Source organism: Vombatus ursinus, unplaced genomic scaffold (genome assembly GCF_900497805.2).
Source record: "Vombatus ursinus unplaced genomic scaffold, bare-nosed wombat genome assembly UNPS02014772.1, whole genome shotgun sequence".
NCBI classification, from domain to species: domain Eukaryota; kingdom Metazoa; phylum Chordata; class Mammalia; order Diprotodontia; family Vombatidae; genus Vombatus; species Vombatus ursinus.
Window position 1 is genome coordinate 27,511,703 of NW_020954550.1, and position 24,511 is coordinate 27,536,213.

The 24,511-nt window shown below is 35.0% G+C and overlaps 1 protein-coding gene across 3 annotated transcripts in view; it reads left to right on the plus strand.

Moving 5' to 3' along the window:
* EMB (embigin) overlaps positions 1-24,511 on the plus strand; it is a 46,866-nt gene that overhangs the window by 8,182 nt on the left and 14,173 nt on the right. For all 3 annotated transcript variants that reach the window (XM_027863645.1, XM_027863644.1, XM_027863646.1), the window contains exons 2-4: positions 8,774-8,890; positions 20,452-20,638; positions 20,982-21,070. In XM_027863645.1, coding sequence (XP_027719446.1) covers positions 8,774-8,890; positions 20,452-20,638; positions 20,982-21,070 — 393 coding nt within the window. The remainder of the gene's footprint in view (positions 1-8,773; positions 8,891-20,451; positions 20,639-20,981; positions 21,071-24,511) is intronic.

The following is a 24,511-nucleotide window of genomic DNA, read 5'->3' on the forward strand; positions in this document are numbered from 1 at the left end:
CTTCCTTCCTTCCTTCCTTCCTTCCTTCCTTCCTTCCTTCCTTCCTTTCTACTCAGCCAAAGTTTTTTGGTAGCTTACAACTGTCAGGATCTTTTGCCAATTTTGGTCATTGATATCAGCTAGGATCTTTGATGAATCAACCTTATGACAGGTGTAATCTCTTTGGAAAGTATGTTTACTTCATCATTAATTTGAAGGAATATTCATGTGTGTATGTATTATGCTTATTTTAAATCTCAAGTTACACCATGGTAAGACTTGAATTCTCTCATTTTAACATAACATTATAGCAGCTTTCCTTTAAGGTATTGTGCCTTATAGTCTGTTTTAAAGCGGGTTGTTCTCACGGAAAATTCAACTCTTTGCACTGTTCCTGTGATGATGAAACAGATGAATTTTTGTTCTTCTCCCTTTTTTTTTACCGAAACCAACCCTCTCATCATTTCTTATAGCACAATAGTACTTCATCAATATTATATGCCATAACTTGTTCAGCCATTCCCCAATTGTTGAGCATCCCCTAGATTTCCAATTCTTTACCACCACAAAAAGAGTTGCTATAAATGTTTTTGTACATATAGGTCCTTTTTCTTTTTTTTTCTTTGATCTCTCTGGGATACAGACCTAGTAGTGGTATTGCAGGGTCAAAGGGTATGAAATTTTATAGGCATAGTTCCACCTTGTTTTCCAGAATGTTTGGACCAGTCCACCAATAGTTTTAGTGTCCCATTTTCCCCCTCATCCTCTTGAATATTTGTCATTTCTAAAAGATGTGAGGTGGTGCCTCAGAGTTGTTTTAATTTGCATTTCTATAATCAACAGCGATTTAGAGTATTTTTTCATGTGACTATAGATAGCTTTTATTTCTTCTGAAAACTGCCTGTTTATATCCTTTGACTATTTATCAATTGGGGAAATGGCTCTTATTTTTATAAATTTGACTCAGTTCTATACTCAGTATATATTTGAAAAATGAGGTCTTTATCAGAAAAAAATTGCTGTAAACTATTTTTTATATTACTTCATTGTCTATGGTAACTTAGCCAAATGTACTTTACCTGATTATCTCTTTAGATCATGAATCCTACTTTTTTACTTCAGCTGAAGCATATTAGATTCTGCTCCAGCTCTTTAACTCTGTTTGTCTTTCTGTTTTAAGTGTGTCTTTTGTAAACAACATACTGGTGGATTTTGGTTTCTAATCTGTTGAACTATCTGCTTCCATTTTATAGGAGAACTCATCCCATTCATGTTTACAGCTATGATTATTGTCTTTCCCTATCCCATTGCCTTCTGCTTCTTCCTCTGTATGTCTCTTTTAATTCTGTCTCTCCTTAAAAGTCTATTTTGCTTCTAATGATTACCTCCCTTAATCTGCCCTCTCCTTTTTCTTCCCCCATTTCTTATCCCCTTCCCTTCCTATTTCTCCACTGGGTAACTTATATTTCTATAGTCTCTCTCTCTCTCTCTCTCTCTCTCTCTCTCTCTCTTTCTCTTTCTCTTTCTCTCTGTCTCTCTCTCTATTTATCTATCTCTTCTTTCTTTGAACCAAGTCTTATGACAGTGAGGTTCAAGCGTGGCTTGCTACCTTTTCCCTTCCCCCATCCATCCTAAAAACTCTTCCTTGCACACCTCTTTTATGTCAGAAAAATTTCCAGTTCTACTTCTCCTTTCCTTCTTCTCCCAGTTCATCCCTCTTTCTCCTCCTTTCATTTTTTTTGGAGGGGGATCATTTCAGCATAATTGACTTACAACTCCTGTCTATGTAAACTCTGTTTAATTGCCCTAATAATTATAAAGTTCTTAGAAGTTACAGTTATCATCTTCCCATGTAGAAATGTAAACAGTTTAACTTTATTGAGGCACATATGATTACTTTCATATTTACCTTTTATGCTTCTCTGAGTCTTCCATTTGAAAGTCATAATTTCTATTCAGCTCTGGTCTTTTCATCAGAAATGCTCAAAAGTTCTCTATTTCATTTAATATCCATTTTCCCCCTGAAAGATTATACTATTTTATATTTTTATTTGTAATCCTAACTCTTTTGCCTTCTAGAATATCATATTTCAACCCCTCTGTTCCTTTTACATGGAAGCCATTAAATCTGATGTGATCTTACTGTGTCTCCATGATAATTGAATTGTTTCTTTCTGGATGCTTGAAGTGTTTTCTCTTTGACTTAGAAGATCTGGAAATTGGCTATATTATTCCTAAGTTTGGTTTTGGGATCTATTTCTGGAGGTTATTGGTAGATTCTTTGAATTTCTATTTTACCCTCTACATCTAAGATATGGGGGCAGTTTTACTTGATAATTTATTGAAATGTTATGGAGGCTCTTTTTTGATCATGGCTTTCAGATAGTCCAATACTTCTTAAATGATCTCTTTTTAATCTATTTTCCAGGTCAGTTGTTTGCCAATGAGATATTTCACATTTTCTTTTTTTCTTTCATTTTTTTAAACTTTGTTTTCATTGTTTATTAATGTCTGATGGAATCATTAGCTTCCTCTTGCCCAATTCTAATTTTTAAGGAGTGATTTTCTGCAGTGGGATTTTGTGCCTCTTTTTCCATGAGGCTAATTCTGTTTTTCCAAGGTGTTATTTTCATCAGTATTTTTTGTGCCTCTTTTATTTATTTATTTATTTATTTTTATTTTGATTAAATGTTTATGATTTAATATTAAATTTTTCCTCAATTGCATCTAAAAACAATTTTTAACCTTTTTTTTTAAAAAATTGAGTTTGAAATTCTCTCTTCCCCTTCTTTCCTTACCCCTTAATTGAGAAGGCAAGTGATTTGATATGGTTTATACATGTGCAGTCATGCAAAACATATTTTTATGACAACAATTTATAAATTATAAACTAACAATTTATAAAAAATCTAAGAAAAATAAAATTAAAAAAGTATGCTTCAATCTCCATACAGACTCCATTAGTTCTTTCTGGAGGTGTATATCATTTTTCATCATAGGTCTTTAAGAATTATCTTGGATCTTTTTATTGCTGGGAATAGCTAAGTCATTCAAAGTTAATCATGCTATTACTTTATACAATGTTCTCCTGGTTTTGCTCATTTCACTTAACATCAGTTCACGTAAGTCTTTCCAGGTTTTCCTGAGAACATCCGGCTCATCATTTCTTAGCACAGTAGTTTTCCTTCACAATCATATATCACAGTTTATTCAGCCAGTCCCTAGTTAACAGGCATCACCTCAATTTCTAATTCTTTGACACCACAAAAAGAGCTGCTATAAATATTTTTGTTCATATAGGTCTTTTTTCTTTTTCTTTTTTTTTAAATTTCTCTGGGATACAGGCCTAGTAGTGGTATTGCTGGGTCGAAGGTTATACATGGTTTTATATTGGGCATTGTACCAACAGTGCATTAGTGTCTCAATTTTCTCACATCCCCTCCAACATTTGTTTTTTTTTTTCTTTTCTGTCTATCACCTTAACCAATCTGATATGTGGGGTGGTATCTCATAGTTGTTTTAATTTGCATTTTAGTGATTTAGAGCATTTTTATATGATTGTAGATTGTTTTGATTATTTTGTTTGAAAACTACCTTTTCATATATCTATTGGGAAATGGCTCTCATTTTTATAACTTTGGCTCAGTTCTCTATATATTTGAAAAATGGGGCTTTTCTCAGAGAAACTTGCTGTGATTTTTTTCATAGTTATTATTATTAATTATATTTCCCTCCATCATATTTCCCAACCTGTTTATCCTACTCTTATCTCTCCTTTCACCCTGTTCATGCTTGAAAGTGTTTTGCTTATGACTTTTACCTCCCCCAATCTGAACTTCCTTCTATCAGCACCCCTGCCCCCCTTTCTCTTATCTCCTTCCCTTCCTACTTTGCTGTATAGTATCTATACTATACAACTTACCCAACTGAGTGTGTATGTTGTTCCTCTTTGAACCAGTTCCAATGAGAGTGAGGTTCATTCACTCCTCTCTACCTCCCGTATCTTCCCCTCTACTATAAAAGCTCTTTTATACCTCATTTATGTCAGATAATTTACCCCATTCTACCTTTTTTTACCCCTTTGTCCAAAGCATTCCTCCTTCCCACTCCTTAATTTCTTTTTTTTTTTTTTAGATTATCATCCCATCATATTCAACTCACACCCATTTCCTCTGTTTAGGTATACTCCTTTAACTATCCTAATAATGAAAAAGTTCTTAGGAGTTACAAGTTATCTTCCTCCCATCTGGGAATGTAAACAGTTTAACCTTATTGAATCCCTTGTGATTTTTCTGTATTGTTTATCTTTTTATACTTCTCTTGAGTCTTGTATTTGAAATCAAATTTTCTACTCAGCTCTGGTCTTTTCTTTTTAAATCAGGAATGCTTGGAAGTCCTTTATTTAATTGAATATCTCTCTCCCCTCTCCTCCCCTCTTGAATGATTAAACTCAATTTTGCTAGGTATGTAATACTTGGTTGTAATCCCAGCTCTTTGCCCTCCTGAATATCATATCCCAAGTCCTCTTATTTTTTCATGTAGAAGCTATTAAATCTTATGTTATCCTGATTGTGACTCCATGATTTTTTGATTGTTTCTTTATTGGTACTTGTAATATTTCCTCCTTGACCTGAGAGCTCTGATATAATTTGGCTATAATATTTTTGGGAGTTTTCATTTTGGGATCTCTTTCAAAAGATGATTGTTGGATTCTTTCAATTTCTATTTTATCCTCTGATTCTAAAAATCTCAGGGCAGTTTTCCTTGATAATTATTTGGAAGATGATGTTTAGGCTGTTTTTGATCATGGCTTTCAAGTAGACCAATAATTCTTAAGTTATCTGTCCTGCATTTAGTTTCCAGGTCAGTTATTTTTCCAATGAAATGTTTTACATTTTCTTCTATTTTTTCATTCTTTTGATTTTTGTTTTATTCTTGATGTCTCATGGAGTCATTACCTTCCACTTGCTCAATTCTAATTTTTAAGGAATTATTTTCTTCGTTGAAATTTTGTACCTATTTTTCTATTTGGCAATTCTGCTTTTTAAGGAGTTCTTTTGTTCGATAAATTTTTGTACATCATTTTTTCACAGGGCCCATTCTGCTTTTTAAGGACATCCTCTTTTCAGTGGATTTTTATGCCTCTTTTGCTATTTAGCCTATTCTGTTTTTTAAGGTGTTATTTTCTTTAGTATTTTTTGTGCCTCCTTTACCAAGTTGTTGACTTTTTTCTTTTCCTAATTTTCCTTTTACATTTCTTATTTTATTGTTAAATCATTTTTTAGGTATTTTAGGAATTTTTTTTTTTGGTGGGGGCTGAGATCAACTCATGGTTTTCTTCGAGGCTTTAAATGTAGCAGTTTTGACTTCATTGTCTTCTTAGTTTGTGTTTTGATCTTTCCTGTCACCATAGTACCTTTCTATGGTCAGGATCTTTTTTGTTGTTGTTGTTTGCTCATTTTCCCTACCTATTTCTTGACTTTTAACTTTATATTAAAGTAGGACTTTGCTCCTGGGCTGGAAGGGGCCCTGTGCCATGCTTCAGCTTTTTTGAGTAGCTAATTCTGGGGGTCTATAAGCTTTTAGTTCTTCAAAGGTAGTATGATCTAAGGAGAGGTAGGTTTACTACTCTCCTGAATTGTGCTCTAGTCTGTGAGAGATCACAAGCTTTCTTTTCTGCTGTGGAACTGTGATCACGGTCCCTGTTCCCCTGGGTCATAAGCTGTGGTGTGCTAGTGCTCCTCCTCACCCTGGGACTGTGACTCAGGACTGCAACCTGGCTCTGACCATGAGCAATGCAACAGAGTCCTGCACCCAGTGCCAGTAAAAGGACTGCTATAAATTTCTAATCAGATGTCTAACCCACTTACCAATTGTGAGCTGAGAGCTCTAGAAGCTGCTGCTGCTGCTGCTGCTGTGGTTGATTGAGTCACCTCAGGGCCAGTTTCTGGTTTGTTGGGGCATGGTCTGTGCTGGCACAGCCTGTTCTGCACTAACCCTGATATAATAGACCTTTCCTGCCAACCTTCTAACTTGTCTTGTGCTGGAAAATTGTTTTATCTTGTCCTTGTATGGGTTCTGCTGCTCCAGAATTTGTTTTGAAGCATAATTTAAAGTTGTTTGGAGGGCAATTTGGGAAAGCTCCATATCTATTCTCTGCCATCTTGACTCTACCCTCCATGCCTCTTTTACCAAACTATTTCTTTTTTTTCATAATTTTCTTGTATTGGGGCAGCTAGGTGGTGCAGTGGATAGAGCTCCAGCCTTGGAGTCAGGAGGACCTGAGTTCAAATCTGGCCTCAGACATTTGACACATTAACTGTGTGACCCTGGACAAGTCACTTAACCCTGATTGCCTCACTTAAAGACAAAAAAAATTTTTTTCTTGTATCACTACTCCCCCCCCCCCCACTTTTCCCTCTACTATTCTTATTTCTCTAATTCTTCCAGGAATTTTTGTTGGCCTTGGGCTCAATTAGCATTTTTCTTTGAGGATTTGTTTGTAGCTATTTACACATTGTTGTCTTCTTCTGAGTTTATGTCTTGGTTTTGGTATTCCCTGCTACCGTAATAGCTTTTTATGGTTAAATTTGTTGTTGTTTGTTCATTTTTTTCCTGCCTATTTCTTTTTCTTTTTGGAGGCAATTGGGGTTGTGACTTGCCTGGGGTCACACAACTAATTTCAAGTGTCTGGTCTGAGTCTGGATTTGAACTTGAGTCCTCATCATTCTAGGGCTGGTGCTCTATCCACTGTGCCACCTAGCTGCCCTCCCTGCCTATTTCTTGACTTTGAACTTTATGTTAAATTGAGCACTGCTCATCTCAGAGTGGGTAGGCACTATGCCAAGCTTTAGGCTTTTTTGTGCTGCTATGCTAGTTCTGGGGGGTCTGCAAGTTTTTGGTGTTTCCAAGGTGGCATGATCCTAGGAGAGGTCTTGGTCTGTACTCTTGGCTTTACCAAGAAGCATTCCCAGTCTCCTGTAGCTGTACTTGTTAGTGCTCCTCTCTGCTTTGGTACTGTGACCAGGGCCCTGCTCCCTTGTGACCAATCACAAGCATTTCTCCCTGCTTTGGAACTGTAATACAGAACTGCTTATCGACAATAGGGTTGCCAATCAGCACCAGCTGTACCCAGAGCCATCAACTATAATCTCTTTTTGAGCAGTTGTCCAGCCCCCTTACCATCTCTGGGCTGAGAGCTCCTGAAGCTGCTATTGCTGTCATTATGTTGTATGGGCTCTGGACAGACCTTCACCCTGGGGTTATAAACTTCTCCTGCACAACAGTATTCCATTAAATTCATATACCACAACTTGTTCAGCCATTGCCCAATTGATGGGAATCCCCTCAACTTCCAATTCTTGGCCACCACAAAAAGAGCTACTGTAAATGTTTTTGTGCATGTGGGTCCTTTCCCCCCTTTTATGATCTCTTTGGGATATAGAACTAGCAGTGATATTGCTGCATCAAAGGGTACCCACAATTTGATTGTTCTTTGGGCATAGTTCCAAATTGCCCTCTAGAATGGTCAGATAACTTCTCAATTCCCCCCACAATGCGTTAATGTTCCAATTTTCCCTCATCTTCTCCAACATTTATCGTTTTCCTTTTCTGTCATATTAGCCAATCTTACAGGTGTGAGGTGGTACCTCAGAGTTATTTTAACGTGCATTTCTGTATAATCAATAGTGATTTAAAGCATTTTTTATATGATTATATATAGCTTTAATTTTTTCATCTGCAAACTGTCTGTTCATATCCTTTGATCATTTATCAACTGGGGAATATAGAATTTTTTTTTTTTTGGTGTTGTTAAACATTTCCCAACTACATTTTAATTTGATTAGGCTGGAGTTTGATATCTCTGCTAGTCTTTTCTACTTTGTATTTGACCTCTAATCCCTCTCCTCTCTTTGGCTTCTCAATGTTTCTACCTGTTATAATTTTCTTTATTCTCTCCTGTCCCTCATTGCTTTCTTCCTAACATTATCTGAATGTGCTTTGTCATTCTGAGTTTGTAGGTTATGTTCAGGTTTGTGCTGGAGCCAGCTGTAACCAAGCCAATTGTTAAATTTGTGATGTGAGCATTTAAACCTTGGGAAATAGGCAAATGCTGCAAATCATGGCTTGATATGCATATACATGATATAGGTTTTTTTTTTTTGCTCATTGTCTAGATTTCAGAAAGTGATGGAAAAAATGTTAATAATGCAGATTAAACTTAAAAGTTTGTTGGACCATTTTCATTTAATAGAGTTAGTTGTTAAACATTTATCAGCATACCCTTAGCTACATTGAGGCAATAAGATTTAAAAATAAAAGAAACAACTACATGGAGTCCTGAAAAAAAATTTAGGGTTATTATTTAAGATGAGTTATATATCATTTTTAAAGGAAAATAGTTTATTTTAAAAATATTTTTATTAACTGTGAATTAGACAAAAAAAAACAAACCCCAAAACAACCTGTTAGAAACACAGCTATTTCTTATTTTTTTTAGTGAGGCATTTGGGATTAAGTAACTTGCCCAGGGTTACACAGCTAGTAAGTGTCAAGTGCTGAGGCCTCATTTGAACTCAGGTCCTCCTGACTCCAAGGCCAGAGCTCTATCCATTGTACCACCTAGCTGCCCCACATCTATTTTTAATCATTCTGTCTGCCTCTTCATAGTGTATTAAGTAGTAGACAGTGTATTGTGCTAGCTGATACAAACCAGTTTTTCACAGAGTTAGCTGGTATATCTTAGCAGGTGGTATGGAGACTAACAAAATCATATTTTTCTTATTTCTAATAGATGTGAATTTTACAACTCAAGCTGTCACTGAAGCTACTGTAGAAATGGCTGAGGAAAATGTGACAAGTTCATCATACCCAGAGTTAATTCCTATGGAAGTGACCCTGTTGGTGATAGGTAAATATATGGTAGTGTACGTGTAACAACATTTTGTAATTTTTTTTCAGTTTTAATCCACTTGGCATTGGCAAAATGAAACATATGCAGTTGGATTAATTATTAATCTGGCTGCACTTATGTTTTCAAAATACTTAGCATCCATTGTGACATTGTACTATTTTTTTTCTGATAAAGATCTCAAATTGAATTACAGTACATTTTTATACTTTTTAAAGGAATAGGGTTCTTTATTAGATGGGGAAGATTAGAAGTTCAATCACTTTCACTTGAAACTCTGAGTGTCTTGATGCTCATGATGACCTTCACTCCTATAAGGGAATCAACCCATACCGCAATAATTGGCCCTGTGTTTTTCTAGTGGAAATGACTAGAGTTATAAGCCATATTTTTATCCTAGCAAAGTGGTTAAATTTTGCCCAACTGCATTTTTGCAAAGCAGATTTTCAGTCCTATAGTCTTGACTACATGGATTCTTTGAACCCATCAAAGCATTAAGTGAACAGATTGACCAAAAAAAATAATAGCTAGAATTTATATAAAGCATTAAGTTCATAAAGAGTTTTATATACATAATGTCCTAAAAGTCTTATGGCAGTTTTAAACTATTTAAAGCTAGGTTAAAACTGCTCTTAGACTGTTGGGACACCCTCTATGGTAACTCATTTGGTCCTTATAAAAATGTAGGTTCTCTTATTTTGCAGATAAGAAAACTGAGATACAGAGAGATTAAGTGACTTGCATGGGGTGGGGAGGGCACACAGTAAGTGTTGTGGCAGGATTTGAAGTCAGATCTTTCTGATTCCAAGTCCCTGCAGTACACCACCTGAAGAGCTCAGAGTGTTCATAGAGAGTTAACTTTGGTCCTTTGAAAAAGATTTTCCAACCCTCAGAATTACAGGGCAAAGTGTACAATATCACCATTTATTGCAAATTTATTTTTTCCCCCTCACTGTCTCCCTTGTAATTGTCTCTTTCAACCTTTAGGTATCCATATTTCAATAATGTCAGATTCTTTAAAATATCTTCAAGGGTGAACTGGTGCCACTTTCTCCATTAGGCCTTTCCTGAGCCTTCTAGCTGCTATTGCTTCTTGTCAGTGTTCCCTGCCCAAGCTAAATTGAATTTGCTTTGTAGAGCTTTTGCATTTACTTATATGTATATATGTTATTTGCCCCAATAGAATATAAGGGCAGGGACTTTTTTTTTTCCTATGTATCCCTTATGCCTAGTGCTGTGTCTAGCATATTATTTTAGATATTTAATAAAAGCTTATTGACTAATTGTTCAGGGGTAATTCTTATAATAACAGTTCTTAACTGTAAGAGTAATTAGGATTTAAGAGGTTTTAGTACATTAAATAAAAATAGCAGTTTTTGTTATCTGATACATTCAAATGGTGTGATGCATTTTTTAAATGTTACTTCCAATTGTTTTAAGTCATTTTAGCAACTGCATTTGCTGAGACATAAATGTAGACAGACAGATTTTCAAATTCTGATTATTTACTTCATTTTGTTTGAATGTATTTAATAGGCATCAGATATTCTTGACATCACTTCCTGAAATCACAGTGATAAAAATATCACTGATCATTTTACTCTGGATTTTTGATAGCATATGTACAGTTATTACTACATGAGAGTGCTGGTTCCAAATTTCCTATCTTAGTATTTGATCTAACCATTTCTTCTCTTTGGTACCCATTCAGTAAACTTCATTGTCACCTTATTGCTTCCAGGACCAAATATAAAAGCTGTCTGGCACGTGAACTCCTTTGTAACCTGCTGCGCATCCATCTTTGCAGTATTCTTATATCTTTACACTCATTCCATACTCTGCAATCCGGTGCCACTGGACTCCTTGTTGTCCTTCACAAGAAACCCTGTCTCTGAACAATGGGCATTTTCACTGGTTGTCCCCCTATGCCTAGAACTTTTCCTATTCATCTCTGCCTTTTGTCTTCTCTGGCTTCTTTCAAGTTCCAACTAAAATCCCATCTCTATAAGAAACCTTTCCTGACCCAGCTTAATTTCTAGTGCCTTTCCTCTGTGGATTATCTATAATTTATCCTGTATACAACTTGTTTGCACATAGTTGTTTGCATATCGTTTCTCCCCATTAGACTGTTTGTTCCCTCTCTAGTGGTCAGCATGGTAGCTGACACACAGTAGATTATTATTATTATTATTATTATTATTAGTTTTTTGGTGAGGCAATTGGGGTTAAGTGACTTTGCCCAGAGTCACACAGCTAGGAAGTATTATGTGTCTGAGGCTGGATTTGGTCCCCTTGACTCTGGGGCCAGTACGCTATCCACTGTGCCACCTAGCTGCCCCTCACACAGTAGATTCTTAATAAATGTTTATTGACTGACTATTCATTGTTCTTTATATAATAACAGTCACTCACTTTAGGGTTGTTTCATTTTTACTTTATCCTTTTTTAAAATTTCTTTCTCTCTTCCCACTTTCCCTTCCCCCCTCCCCCCAGCCATTTGGTAGCTGGTCCTTTAGGTTAAAACAGTTTTTGAGAGTTTCAAACAAATATATCAGCCTGCACAATCTTTCATCAGCAAAATTGGCACCAGCTCTTTCCACCTACTTACCTACTGATATAGCTAATGCATCAAATGAAGACTAAGGTGTTAACTGAATAGGACATATCAGATCCAGAATTCAGCTAGACTGGCAGGTATGATAAATTAGGCAGCTCTGGGTCATGAAAGACTGGAAAGAGTAGTCGGTATCTAAGCAGGCAAAGGGTCAAGTCCATGGATATCTGCCAAAGCTGGGACAGCCAGGCACCTATTGTAGAAGTGAACAGGCAAGGGATCCAGATTCCAGGTAGTTAAGGTAGCAGTACTCAGGGATCAGGAACCCACTCAGAATAATCTAAGCAACAAGAGATAGGTGAAGGGTATAAATAAAAGGAATGGTGAAGTTGTAGATGCAATAGAGCTTTGTAGTGAAGAAAGGGCTTTGTAAAGCAAAGACTCCTTTTATGCTTCCTCTTTAAGACTAGAACTGGTCTCACAGTAGAGTTGGGTCTGCAGATGGAGGCAGGTAGCCATTTACCTATCTGGAATAGGGGAATGAGGAGTGAGGAGCAAAGTAGCTAGCAAAGAAATTTACACCTGCATTTTGTAAAAGTTCATGTTTAGGCCTATGGATTCATATGTCTCATTTCTCTCTCTCTCTCTCTCTCTCTCTCTCTCTCTCTCTCTCTCTTTTTAAAAACTGGCCCATATCTTGATTTGACTGCCCCAAGCAGAGTGGCTTCTATACATATACATAGACACATACATATACTGATTCAATCAATATTTGTCAAATGCCAATGGATGGATGAATCTGTGTATGGCATATAATTCATACCACTGGTTTAACATCACTTCTAGTGGATATTAGGCTCTGTGCTTTTGTGTTTATAAGAGGAATATGATCAATAATATTTAGAACTAATAGTACGTATCCACTTCATTATCTGTTAGAATTAGGCAGAAAGGCAAACAACAAAGGTGAATGAAAAGGCACCTGTGATGGTGGGCAGAGAATCTAGAGAAAAATGATTGTAGGATGTCTGGATCCTGGTGAATTGAAAGCGAGTTGGTTGTTGACATTCAGTGCCCCCTTCTCACCTGTTCTGAGGAAAAGTGTGGCAAACCAGTGTGGTAGGGCTACTGTGGGAAAAGGTGAGAGACAGCACTGTCCAACCTCTCAATTTAGTATGCATTGTCCAGTTTAAGCACTAGGGTGTGTTAGCTGGTATTTTTTTTTAATTGGTTTGGATTAACTTTGTGTTAGTAAAATAATTTGAAAATAGTAGTATCAAGCCTATATGAGAGTTAAGGCAATGTGTGTAACCATTGCAGCAGCTTCTCTTTCACTGATGATCCAGTAAGATTTGAAATACTATTGTGTTCTTCCTACTGGGAACATGATTGTGCTAGAATTGGGCTATTATTCATTGCCATTCACTAACAATTACTATTCAGTTGTTAAAAATAAGAGTAGAAATACATTATTAAAACATAAGTAGAAACATTTACCATGTTGTCATCTGTCTCCAAAACAACAAAACACTTGCATCTGAAATCAATTTTCAAAATGGAAAAATAACAGAGTAAATGTTTTAATGTCCGTTACAAGTGTAGATAGATACAAGATAAGTGAGCCAAGAATGTTCTCTAGCAAAAGATATGGCTTAAATCTTCACTTTAATAGTTATAAGTAACAAAAATTTCTCAATATTTGCTAAATGTCTCTGAAAGTAACCATTTTGCAAATATAATCTCCATTATGTAAGCTCTCCAGATTTTCCTGCATTGTTATAGCTAAATGCATGTATGTTTGAAAAAAAGTTTGTGTGTGTCTAGTATGTTACCTTTGCTATTGTTCCCATGTATTCTAGATATGTTTTATAAATGGATGTTTCTGTGTATATCATTTACATGCTTTTGTACATACATATATTGTACATATACGCATAATATATATCTTAGTACTCACACATGCAGCATGGTGGGGGCAACCTACCTCCTACTTGCATTTACTGGTCATGTCCCCCACAGGATGGATACCTCAGGTTCATACCTCAGTAGATCCATACTTCTGAAATTACAGCTCATAGATTCCCACTGATAAGTTTAATAATAATAATAATAATAATAATAACAATAATAATAGCTTGTATTTGTATCCCCAACTCTTAGCACTGTCTCTAGCACTTAATAAGCACTTGAAGGCTCATCTTAAAGTATATAAATCAACTTTAATTTATTTTAAAGTATATAATTCAATTTTAAAGTAAAATAAAATCTACACAATAGGTTTGCAATTTCATGCACTACTTTCCTGTTCTACAATGTCTGTAAAAATGACTATTTTAATTAGTATTTAATTTTAGAATAAGATAAAAAAAGAAAAATGTAAAGCCCTTTGATATTCATTAATCATGGTTATTAAAACAACAGTGAAGGTTTCTGCGTTTCGATTCTCTCTTGCCTCTAAAATGATATTAAAATGATTTAAAAAACACAAAAGAGGAGAGGATAATATGAAATTAGGATCAGATTTGGTTTTGTTGATATAGGGAACTCCCACATAAAGAAATTATTTTTTAAATTAACTCTTTAAAAGTATGTAATTAAAATGGAAAGCTAGGTGGTGCAGTGGATAGAGCGTTGGGCCTAGAGTTAGGCAGGCCTGAGTTCAAATATGGCCTCAGACATTTACTACCTGTGTGACCCTAGGTAAGTCACTTAACCCTGTTTGTCTCAGTTTCCTCATCTGTAAAATGAGCTGGAGAAGGAAATGGCAAACCATTCCAATGTCTTTGCCAAGAAATCCCAGAGTCAGACTTGACTGAAATGACTGAACTACAAAAATAACAATAATATAATTCAACACATCACGCTTTAAAAGATGCTCTACTTATCTGTTTCTGCTTCTGGCCTTGCTTTTAGTTCTGTTATTTTTTGGGGGGTGGGGTGGACAGAGCTATCCCTAGCCTCCCTCTCTCCCCAACTTCTCCCTTATTAAAAAAAAAAAGTAAAACAAAACACTTCTAACAACTATTTATAGTCAAGCAAAACAAATACCTTTATTGACCACGTCCAAAAATGTGTGCCTGTCTCATTTTGCATCTTGTCTATAACCTCAGTGTGAGGAGATGGATAGCATGCATCATCATTGGTACTCTGGAATTGTGATTCTAAGAGTTTATAAGTATTTTTATTTTCTTTTTTTAAAATTTAATTTATTTTATCTGAACTTAATAAATAAAACAAACATTTATTTCCACAATATAGTATGGAAAAAAGATGATTGCACATGAAGCTGTGTAAAACTTGCTATTTCTTTTAAATATATAATAAAGTTATCATGTAATTTCCCCCCCTTCCCCAGCCTCTGTTCTAGAGATGGGTACCATTAGACACACATATGTATCTATGTAAAGCCCTTTTATACATCTATTTATCAATTCTTTCTCCGGATATAGATAGTGTGTTCCTTCATAGGTCCTTTGTGTATTTGGGTATTTATAATAGTCAAAATGACTTAGTCTCTCAAAGTTAGTCTTAAAGCAATATTGCTCTTACTGTATGCCACATTCTCTTGGTTCTGCTCATTTCACCCTTCATTATTTCATGTAGGTCTATCTATTTTTTCCTAACATCATTGAGTTCATTTCTTATAGCACAGTAGTATTCCATCACAATCATATACCACAATTTGTTTAGCCATTCCTCAATTGATGAGCATCCCTGTAATTTCCAGTTCTTTGCCACCACAAAGAGAGCTCCTATTATTATTTTAGAACATATAGGGTCTTTTCCTTTCCCCCTAATTATATTTGGAAAGAGACCTAGTAGTAGTATTGCTAGGTCAAAGGGTATAGGTATTTTAATAATTCTTTGGGCATAATTCCAGATTTATCTCCAAAATTGTTGGATTAGTTCACAGTTCCACCACCAATAGTGAATTAGTATCCCAATTTTTCTACATGCCCTCCAGCATTTATGTCATTTGCTCCTTTAATCATTTTAACCAATCTGATAGATGTAAAATGTTATCTCAAGGTTGTTTTAATTTGCAATTCTCTAAACAATAATGCTTTTGAGCATTTTTTCATATGAATATAAATTGTTTTGATTTCCTCATTGGAGAACTGACTGTTCATTTCTTTTGACCATTTGAGGAATGGAGAATCTTTTGATTAATTGGGGAATGACTTGTATTCTTATAGATTTGACAAAGTTCTTTATATATTTGAGACAAGAGACCTTTATTTAAGAAACTGTCTATAAATTCACCCCCCCCCCCTTTTCTGTTTTCTTTCTGATCTTGGCTACATTTATTTTATTCTCTCTCTCTCTTTCTCTCTGGTGAGTCAGTTGGGGTTAAGTGAGTTGCCTAGAGTCATACAGCTATGTCAAGTGACTGAGGCCCAATTTGAACTCAGGTCCTTTTGACTCCAAGGCCAGTACTCTATCCACTGTGCAACCTCGCTGCCCCTACATTTATTTTATTTGTACAAAACCCTTATAATTTAAAGTAATCAAAATTATGCAGTTTGTACCTCATACAGCTCTCTACCTCTTGTTTATTCATAGATTGTTCCCTTAACATTTTCCATTTTCTTCAAATTTTCTTATAACAGCTCTCTTTATATCTAGGTCATGTATCCATTTTGACCTTATCTTGGTAAATGGTTCAAGATCTTGTTCAATGCCCAATTTCTTCCCGACTGCTTTCCAGCTTTCCCAACAATTTTTTTTTTTTGCCAAAGAATGAATTCTTATCCTGAAAACTTAAGTCTTTATACTTGTCAAATACAGGGTTACTATAGCCATTTATAAGTATTTCAAAGTTGCTTGTCTTTATAGTGTATTTGCTATTATATGAATTGTTCTACTGGTTCTGCTTACTAATTCTGCATCAGTTCATAAAAATCTTTCCAGGTTTGCCTCTCATCATTTCGTATGGTACAATAATACACCATTATATCCATAAACCATGAAGTTCAGCTATTCCAAAGAGCATAATGTGCCAACCTCTTTGGGTTCAGTTCTTTAGGCCTTGCATTTCCAAAGTTTACAAAATAACTATTTCCAACTTCACAGCCTTTTCATCTTTCAGTCTTATGCGTATACTTTCTCAATGTTTGATTTCTTTGTGCACTAATAACCTACTTTTTCCATTGGGTGCTTGACTGAGTATTTTATTATACAGAACTAACACTTCAATTCTTTTTAGAGAAAATAGAAAGGCTCAGAATGGGAATGCTCCAGATACAAGAACATTGTTGTTGGAGAAAAAATAAAAAGATACTTTTTAATCTTTCCTCAAAGTGGTACCCAAATTCTCATTTTCTAGTGGAATGAAAAAAAAAATTGGAGAGTGTCAGGAAAGAAAGCTTGAGAGAAGAGATGAAGATGATGGAATCATTTCTCTTACTGTGGGCAGCCCCCTTCCCATTGCTTTTGATGAGCAGATGTGTAGTGTTCCATTCCACTACTCAGAAGATGTCCAGCCTCTGGAACAATGGGCCATTTATGCTGAATGTCCCCATCCCTAACTTTGACTTTTCCAAATTCTACCCATCCTTTAAGGCTCAATTTAAGTTCGATATCCTTGGATCCAGTCTGCCTTTGTTATTCTTTCTGTCCTTGGAATTGCAATAGCAAAATGGATAATGATAATAGATGACAGAAGTAGAACTTTGCAGTTACAGATCATTTTACACTCATTATCCAACTGTACCCTCATGACACTGTAAGTTACGAAGTAGATGTATCACTAGCCCCATTTTACAAGTAAGGAGACTGAGCTTCCAAGAAATTTTGTCATTTGTCCAAGATCTTCTACTTATGATGAAATGGAAAGAGGACTTAAAACCTAGGCCTTTTCACTTGAAATCCTGGACTCTTTACTTTGACATACTTCTTTTACTTTATAACTGATCTATCTTTTTCAGCACTTGAGTGATTTTGTAGCTAATTTGTAGCACTAAATTTAAGACTTAATTATAACATTATTCAATAATTCATGTGTTCTAGTCTCATTTTCTCAACTAGATTGGAAGTTTTTTGAAGATATTTCCATTTATATCCAAAACACAATGCTTAATACACAGTAAATGTTCAAACATTACTTTTGTTTGTTGATGTGATCCTGCTGAGCAGAAGTCAGTTAGATGATTTGATTCTTTAAAAAAAAAGAAAGTATTTTATTTTTTCTAATTACATGTAAAAATTTTTAACATTCATTAAAAAAAATTGACTTCCAAATTCTTTTACTCCCACCCCTTTCCTCTCATTGAGAAGGCAGGGAATTTGATATAGGTCATACATGTGCAGTCGTGCAAAATATTAATCCTGTTGTGAAAGAAAAACAGACAGAAAGCATGAAAAAAATTAAGTAAAAAATAGTATGCTTTGATTTGCATTCAGACTAAATTTAGTTCTTTTTCTAGAAGTGGATAACATTTTTCATCATATAGAAGATGACTTGTTTCTTTACATCTTTGAGATTATCCAAACATCAACAGACTTGACTTTCTTTAAGGCACAGGTCAAGTGACAATTCCTATAGGCAGTCTTTGCCAATTCACTGAGTTGTTAATATGCTCTTTTTTTTTTTTTTTGGTGAGGCAACTGGGGTTAAGTGACTTGCCCAGGGTCACACAGCTAGTAAGTATCAAGTATCTGAGGTCAGACTTGAACTCAGGTCTTCCTGACTCCAAGACTGGAGCTCTATCCACTGTGCCACCTCGCTGCCCCTGTACTATGTTTTCAATTGATCATGATTTCACAAAATTTTTTCTTAGTGTCTGATACTTACTAGGCTCCTTTATTTTATACTCAAAGGCATTTTTTTTTAAAGCAGGAAATTCAGTTCAGCTGTTTTTGAATTGTACAAGCAGTTATTTCAAGCATTTGCCCACAAAGCACTTCAGATTAGCTGTGCATACAGTTTTTAAAACTTTACCCTTGGTGGCTGCTCAGGAAAACATTTTCTCACTTTCTAAATTTTTCAATGTAATTATAAGTGATGGCACTAAAAGCTATTAGATGAAAGCTACTTGCTGTCCAGCTTTTCCACACATCTTGTCCTTTATATATTCTGTTAATTTGTGTGTTGGGGAATAGAGTGTTTTACAGAATTGAGAGTCTTATAGAGAATTATAGAAAGCTTCAAGAAGTTATGTAAGAAGAAATGTCATTGATAATATCATACCCTTGGGACAGCTAGGTGGTGTAGTGGATAAAGCTCCGGTCTTGGAGTCAGGAGGACCTGAGTTCAAATCCAGCCTCAGACACTTGACACTTATTAGCTGTGTGACCCTGGGCAAGTCATTTAACCCCAATTGCCTCACCAAAAAAAAAAAAAAGATAATAGCACACCCTTAGGACCTGACCTTTTTTTTTTAAATAATTCATTTATTTTTTAGTTTTCAGTATTCACTTCCAAAAGATTTTGAGTTTTAAATTTTCTCCCTTTCCTCTCCTCCACCATCCCCAAGATAGTGTGCAATCTGATACAGGCTCTACTTACATATTACTTAAATATAACATATTCATATTAAGCCTATTTTCACATTAGTCATGATGTAAAGAAGAATTAGAAATAATGGGAAGAACCACGAGAAAGAAGAAACAAAACAAAACAACAAAAGAAAAGGAGAAAAGATAGTATGTTTCGATCTGCATTCAGACTCCATAGATCTTTCTCTAGATGTGGATAACATTTTTCATTGTGAGTCTTTTGGAGTTGTCTTAGTTCCCTGCATTGCTGAGAGGAGCTAAGTCTATCAAAGTCAGTCATTGCACAATGTGGCTGTTACTGTGTACAGTGTTGTGGTTCTGCTTATTTCACTTAGCATCAGTTCATACAGGTCTTTCCAGGTTTTTTGGAAATCTGCCTGCTCATCATTTCTTATAGCACAACAGTATTCCATTACATTAATATACCACAACTTGTTCAGCCATTCCCCAATTGATGGGCATCCCCTCAAAGGACCCCACTTTTAACAATAAGGGTGGGGATTTCATTGATATAGGGAACTCCTGGTTGAGGTAACTCCTATTATCCAGTGCAGGGCAGCCCTTTCTCTGCATCTTTTGTCTTAGAGAGTTGTCTCTAGAACTGAAAGGTTAAGTGACAGTGTCAGAGAAGGAACTTTGAGCCCTGCTCTGCCTGCTTCTGAGGGCAGCTTTCCAGTCACTACTTTGTCCTGCCTCTCTTTAACAATAATAATCATAAAAATGAGTTCTTATATAGCTACATGTAAGTTCTCTGCTTCAAACTTCATACTATTCAGAAGAGCTCCGGTAATAATTAACATTTTTTATCATGCTTAGCACTTTTCATACATCATCTCATTTGAGCTTCCCAACTATTCTATAAAGTAGTTAAAATAGATAGGTATTATTATCTCCATTTTGCAATTGAAAAGATAAACTATTATTGGGATTGATTCAGAAAGCCTGTTTCACTTCTAAAGTTTTTCTTTATACAAAAAATTTTATGCTGCTTTAATCATACTTTGAGACCACACTTCAACCAGCAAGGTATATTTACTGAACATCTTCTGTGTGTCAGTTATTATGTTGTGGATATAAAAGGAAATACAAAACTTAGTCTCTCTCTTCAAAGAGTTTAAAATCTAATTGAGAAAACAAGGCAATAAGTACTATAGGATTATGGCATATATCCATGCATTTCTATTAACATTAATTTCTTTTTTTAAAAAAATCTTTATTTTTAGTTTTCAGCATTCACTTTTATGATTTTAAGTTCTAAAATTTCCCCCTCCCTCCATAAATGTACAATTGTGTTAAACATTTCCACATTAGTCACTTAATATTAATTTCTTTCAAATTTGAAAAAAAAAGTGAATCAAACAACTTAGTAGGAGAACTCTTGAAAAACCATGTTTTGTTAAGCAACTTATAAAATTGTAATCAATATTTTGAAGCTGATACAAATGATTAATTTTCAATACCTCTCCTTTTTCTTTTATCTTTTTTATGTTTAATCTTTTTTAATTAATAGAAACATCTGATGCAGTAGTGGAAAAAAATGTGACAATAGGAAACCCTGCTAGCATAGAACTAAAATGTAACTTCAGTACCACCCAACCTCTTCAATATGTGAATGTGTATTGGACAAAAGGTAATGATCAGCTCAATAGAACAAGTAGCATGAGAGTATTAGAAAATATCCTGCAAGCTCATATCAGGTAAGTGATATGGGAATTTGACTTTTTAAAAAAAATTGTTTATTTTTAGTTTTCAACATTCACTTCCAATAAGCTTTTTGAGTTTTAAATTTTTTCCCTCCCCCTCCCCATAATTTGACTCTTAAAAAAATATATGAAGGAAAATGTTATATGAGCATGTTAGCTAAATTTTAGTTATTTTGTTGATTTGTTATTTCAAAATATTATGTTTACCCCTTTAATTGTTCACTTGATAGTATCTTTATGTTGCTTAAGCTTCTGTTTTATTCTATGCCTGAATCTTTTCATTTTTCACTCTTGAAAGATATAAAGGCACAAATATAATCATTTCAATTCTCTCTAGGTTGACAGTCACTGATAAAATGCATATGGACAACTACTCTTGTGTTTTTGAAGCGACAAAGGAACGAAAAGGCACATTTCACTTTAAAGGTCAGTACTGAGAACTTAATCATGTCAATATTATGTTCTAGGAATTATAAAGCCTCACAGTTTTGTTACATTTCTAATGACTAAATAATACAGTCAACAGAATGTGATTATATTTGACATATACACAATGAATTTACACATGTATGCACATGTATGTATGTATACAAGAATATTTGTGTATATACTGCACACAATATATATGTATATGCAAATACATGTTTTAAACATGTTTTATAGAGGCCTGTCTTGGAGTTTAGATGACTCGAATTCAAGTTCCAGTTTTGATACATCTTGGCTATATGACAATGGGCAAGGCATTTAGCTTCTTGGTACCCCACAAAATATTCTAGGACTATTCATTAGAAAAGAGTTGAATACTTATATTGGTGGAGAAAATCTTCATACCAGTAATTCCTTACAGTGACTGGATCTCTCTATCTCCTTGTCCTTTAAAAAAAAATCATGTAAAATGTAAGAAAATAATTAGGAACTTGAGATCTTCTCCATCTATCAGTCTTCAGGGAAGTATGTTTCTAGAATCTTGAGACCTCATGAAAATTTTCTACATTTAGAAAAAGTTCCAAAATGTGAATTTTCACAAATAGCTTTTTTGTGAAAATAAGAATGACTTGTCAGAAACTGATAAGTTTCTGAGATATGGAATTTTGTCTGACAAAATGGAGTAATATGAGTAAAGTTTTTTCGTAGCTAGACTGTGAGAGCAATATGGTCCAGGTTAGACTAACTATAAAAAAGTCTTATGCATTGAAGGCTTTTGTTTCATTTTCAGTTACTTTGAGGCAGTTTCCCTTTAATTTTCTTTTAAGTTCCCAGTCAGTAGCCACGACTCATTGCTTTTTGGTGATCATGATTAAAGACTGAGCTCTCTTTTACTCATTTCTCTTTATATCATCCTACCACCTACACACTCAGGCTGTTCTTCATTTTATATTTGTTAGTAATCTATTTTTTTTTTTAGTAATCTACTTTTAAGTACAATTTGTGTATAGTATGTCTCCAAGGACAGAAATTTTTACCTTCTTTCTTTTTTGTCTCTTTCTTTTCCTTTCACTTTCTCCTACCCCCTTGTCCCCAATTTTCAATTTTGATAGATACACAGAATGTGTCCATTACATGTTTCTTGATGGATATACTGACTCAGATCACTTGTTCAAGTCATAGATTTTGTGGAATAAACCATAACAAGTTCAAGAAAAGAGACAAATAGAATAAATGTTCAGAAAGTATTTGGACATTACCTATTTTTTTCTTTTGTTTGTTTGTTTATTTATTTATTTATTTTTGGCGAGACAACTGGGGTTAAGTGAGTTTCCAAGGGTCACTCAACTAGTGAGTATCATGTGTTTGAAGCTGGATTTGAACTCAGGTCCTTCTGACTCCAGGGCCAGTGCTCTATCCGCTCTATCTATGCCACCTAGCTGCCCTTTTTTTTCTTTTATTAAGGCTTGCTCATCTGATGAAAGTATCCCACTTGTAAAAAGGAGAAATATTGCTTTGACAGTGCTAATTTCTAATTTATGATGTAGTATAATTAAAAGTGATTTTTTTTTACTTGTGATCACTAATTTCCCTTTTTTTCTTTGAATCTCATTATCTTCTAGTAGTGTCATTTTCATTTTTCCCAAAACAACAAATAAAGTATGTATATGATGTGTATATATATGTATATGGGTTTATATAGTATATGCACATATGCTACATACATATATACATACATGCATATATCTATACATCAGTGGGCACCTTTAGATTACTTGTTCACTTTTATTTAGTTCAATTAATTCCCATTTCTGACTAGAACCTCAGCCCAAACCCTGTGGTTTATTGGGTTTATTTGAGTCTTTTTTTTTTTTTGATAAAAAGATACCTGAGTGTTAGCAGAGTGTCTTTTTTTTTCCTTTTCTACAATTTAGATGGAAACATTTCAATTGGGCTTATTAGTTTTTAATGTGCATTTAACTTTAATGCGACTTTAAGCATACTCTGTATCCTGGAGGTATTTGTAAAGTTAATAAATGTATCCTTTCCAGCTCTTTTCCTAAGAGAGAATCGTGCCCTACAAGTCATTTAAAAAATGAAACAATTAATTTCATCAGAATACAATTTAAAGGCTTCCACAGAACAGTTCAGATTGTAGTTGTTTAATCAGATCTTCAAGGCATAGATATTTTATAAATACTCAATCTTCTTGTTACTCCACACCCATTGTATGTGACTCATCAGTTCTCCTAAGAAGAGGTCTTAACTTCTTTTTCTGGAATAGTTGGGCCTAGTACATGCCTGAACGTTTAATGAAATCTCAGTTTTAAATAGGGCAATGGAAGTCTGCTACTAAGTGTGTAAGTCAAACACAAAGTGTACAAGTCTCAGCCCTGGGACCAATTCAGCAACCATGTCACTGTCTCAGTCTGTGTGCAAGCCAGAGATGATTTATTACTGTGAGATTATAAAATGGCCTCTGTTAGCTGATTAGTATGATGACAAAAAAAGCTGCTGTCTTTTGGTATTTGGCTGTCAGGAGGGTAGTTGATGCCAGAAAGGGAATGATAACCAAAGTATGCACTCTGAACATGCAGCTGCTAATGAGCCAGGGATGACTTTTAGCTCAAAAGATGGCATCTGGACTAGGATATTTCCACCCCAACCCCCATACCTTGTGCCAAAAAAGGGAACATTGTGACCCAAGGCTGCTATCTCCATAAAATTCATCATAGTTGCAGATGTTTTGAGATTCATCCTGATGTTGGCCTTGGGTCTACCTTGACCTTTAACTGTCTAGTCTTGTTTCTTAAGAAGAAACTGAAACATATTATCTTGACTCATTTGTTAGAGAATTTTATTACCAGTACCAGTTTAGCCAAATTGTTCACTTAGACCATGAGGCTGCTTCCAATGTTAGTTTGACAGGTTGACTCCATCTATAGGACTAATCATTCCTTTTTAGCTGACAGACAGCCAGCTGCAGAAGAAAATTGAGCTGAGCCTACACAAATACCTTTGCCAAAAGTGGGTCAAGCAATTATGTAAGGGAAGTACATCCTTTTCTGTTGCATTGCCACAATACGTGCTCTATTAATTAGAAAAAGATGATTTGAGAGAAATGCTTGTGTCACTTGGTATAGAAAGTTCCCTCTTGCTTAAAATTTAGCCTTCACAGTGCCTATGAGGTACATGTTCTTGGAATATTGTTGGTCGCATCAGCTGGTCAAAATTAGACTGTTTTTTTTTTCCTGCGCTATGCTGATATTGAGACCCACTGTAGCGTTTACCATCTCCATTCCTTTTTATTGCAATGGAGTAGTCAAGGAATGCCTTGATTTGGAAAGATCTCATTTTCACTCCCATGGGAAAAGGTAGAAACATACTAGCTATTGTGCAAATGTCATCAGAATAAGTCTCTTCAGCTAGCCCCTTGTTCAA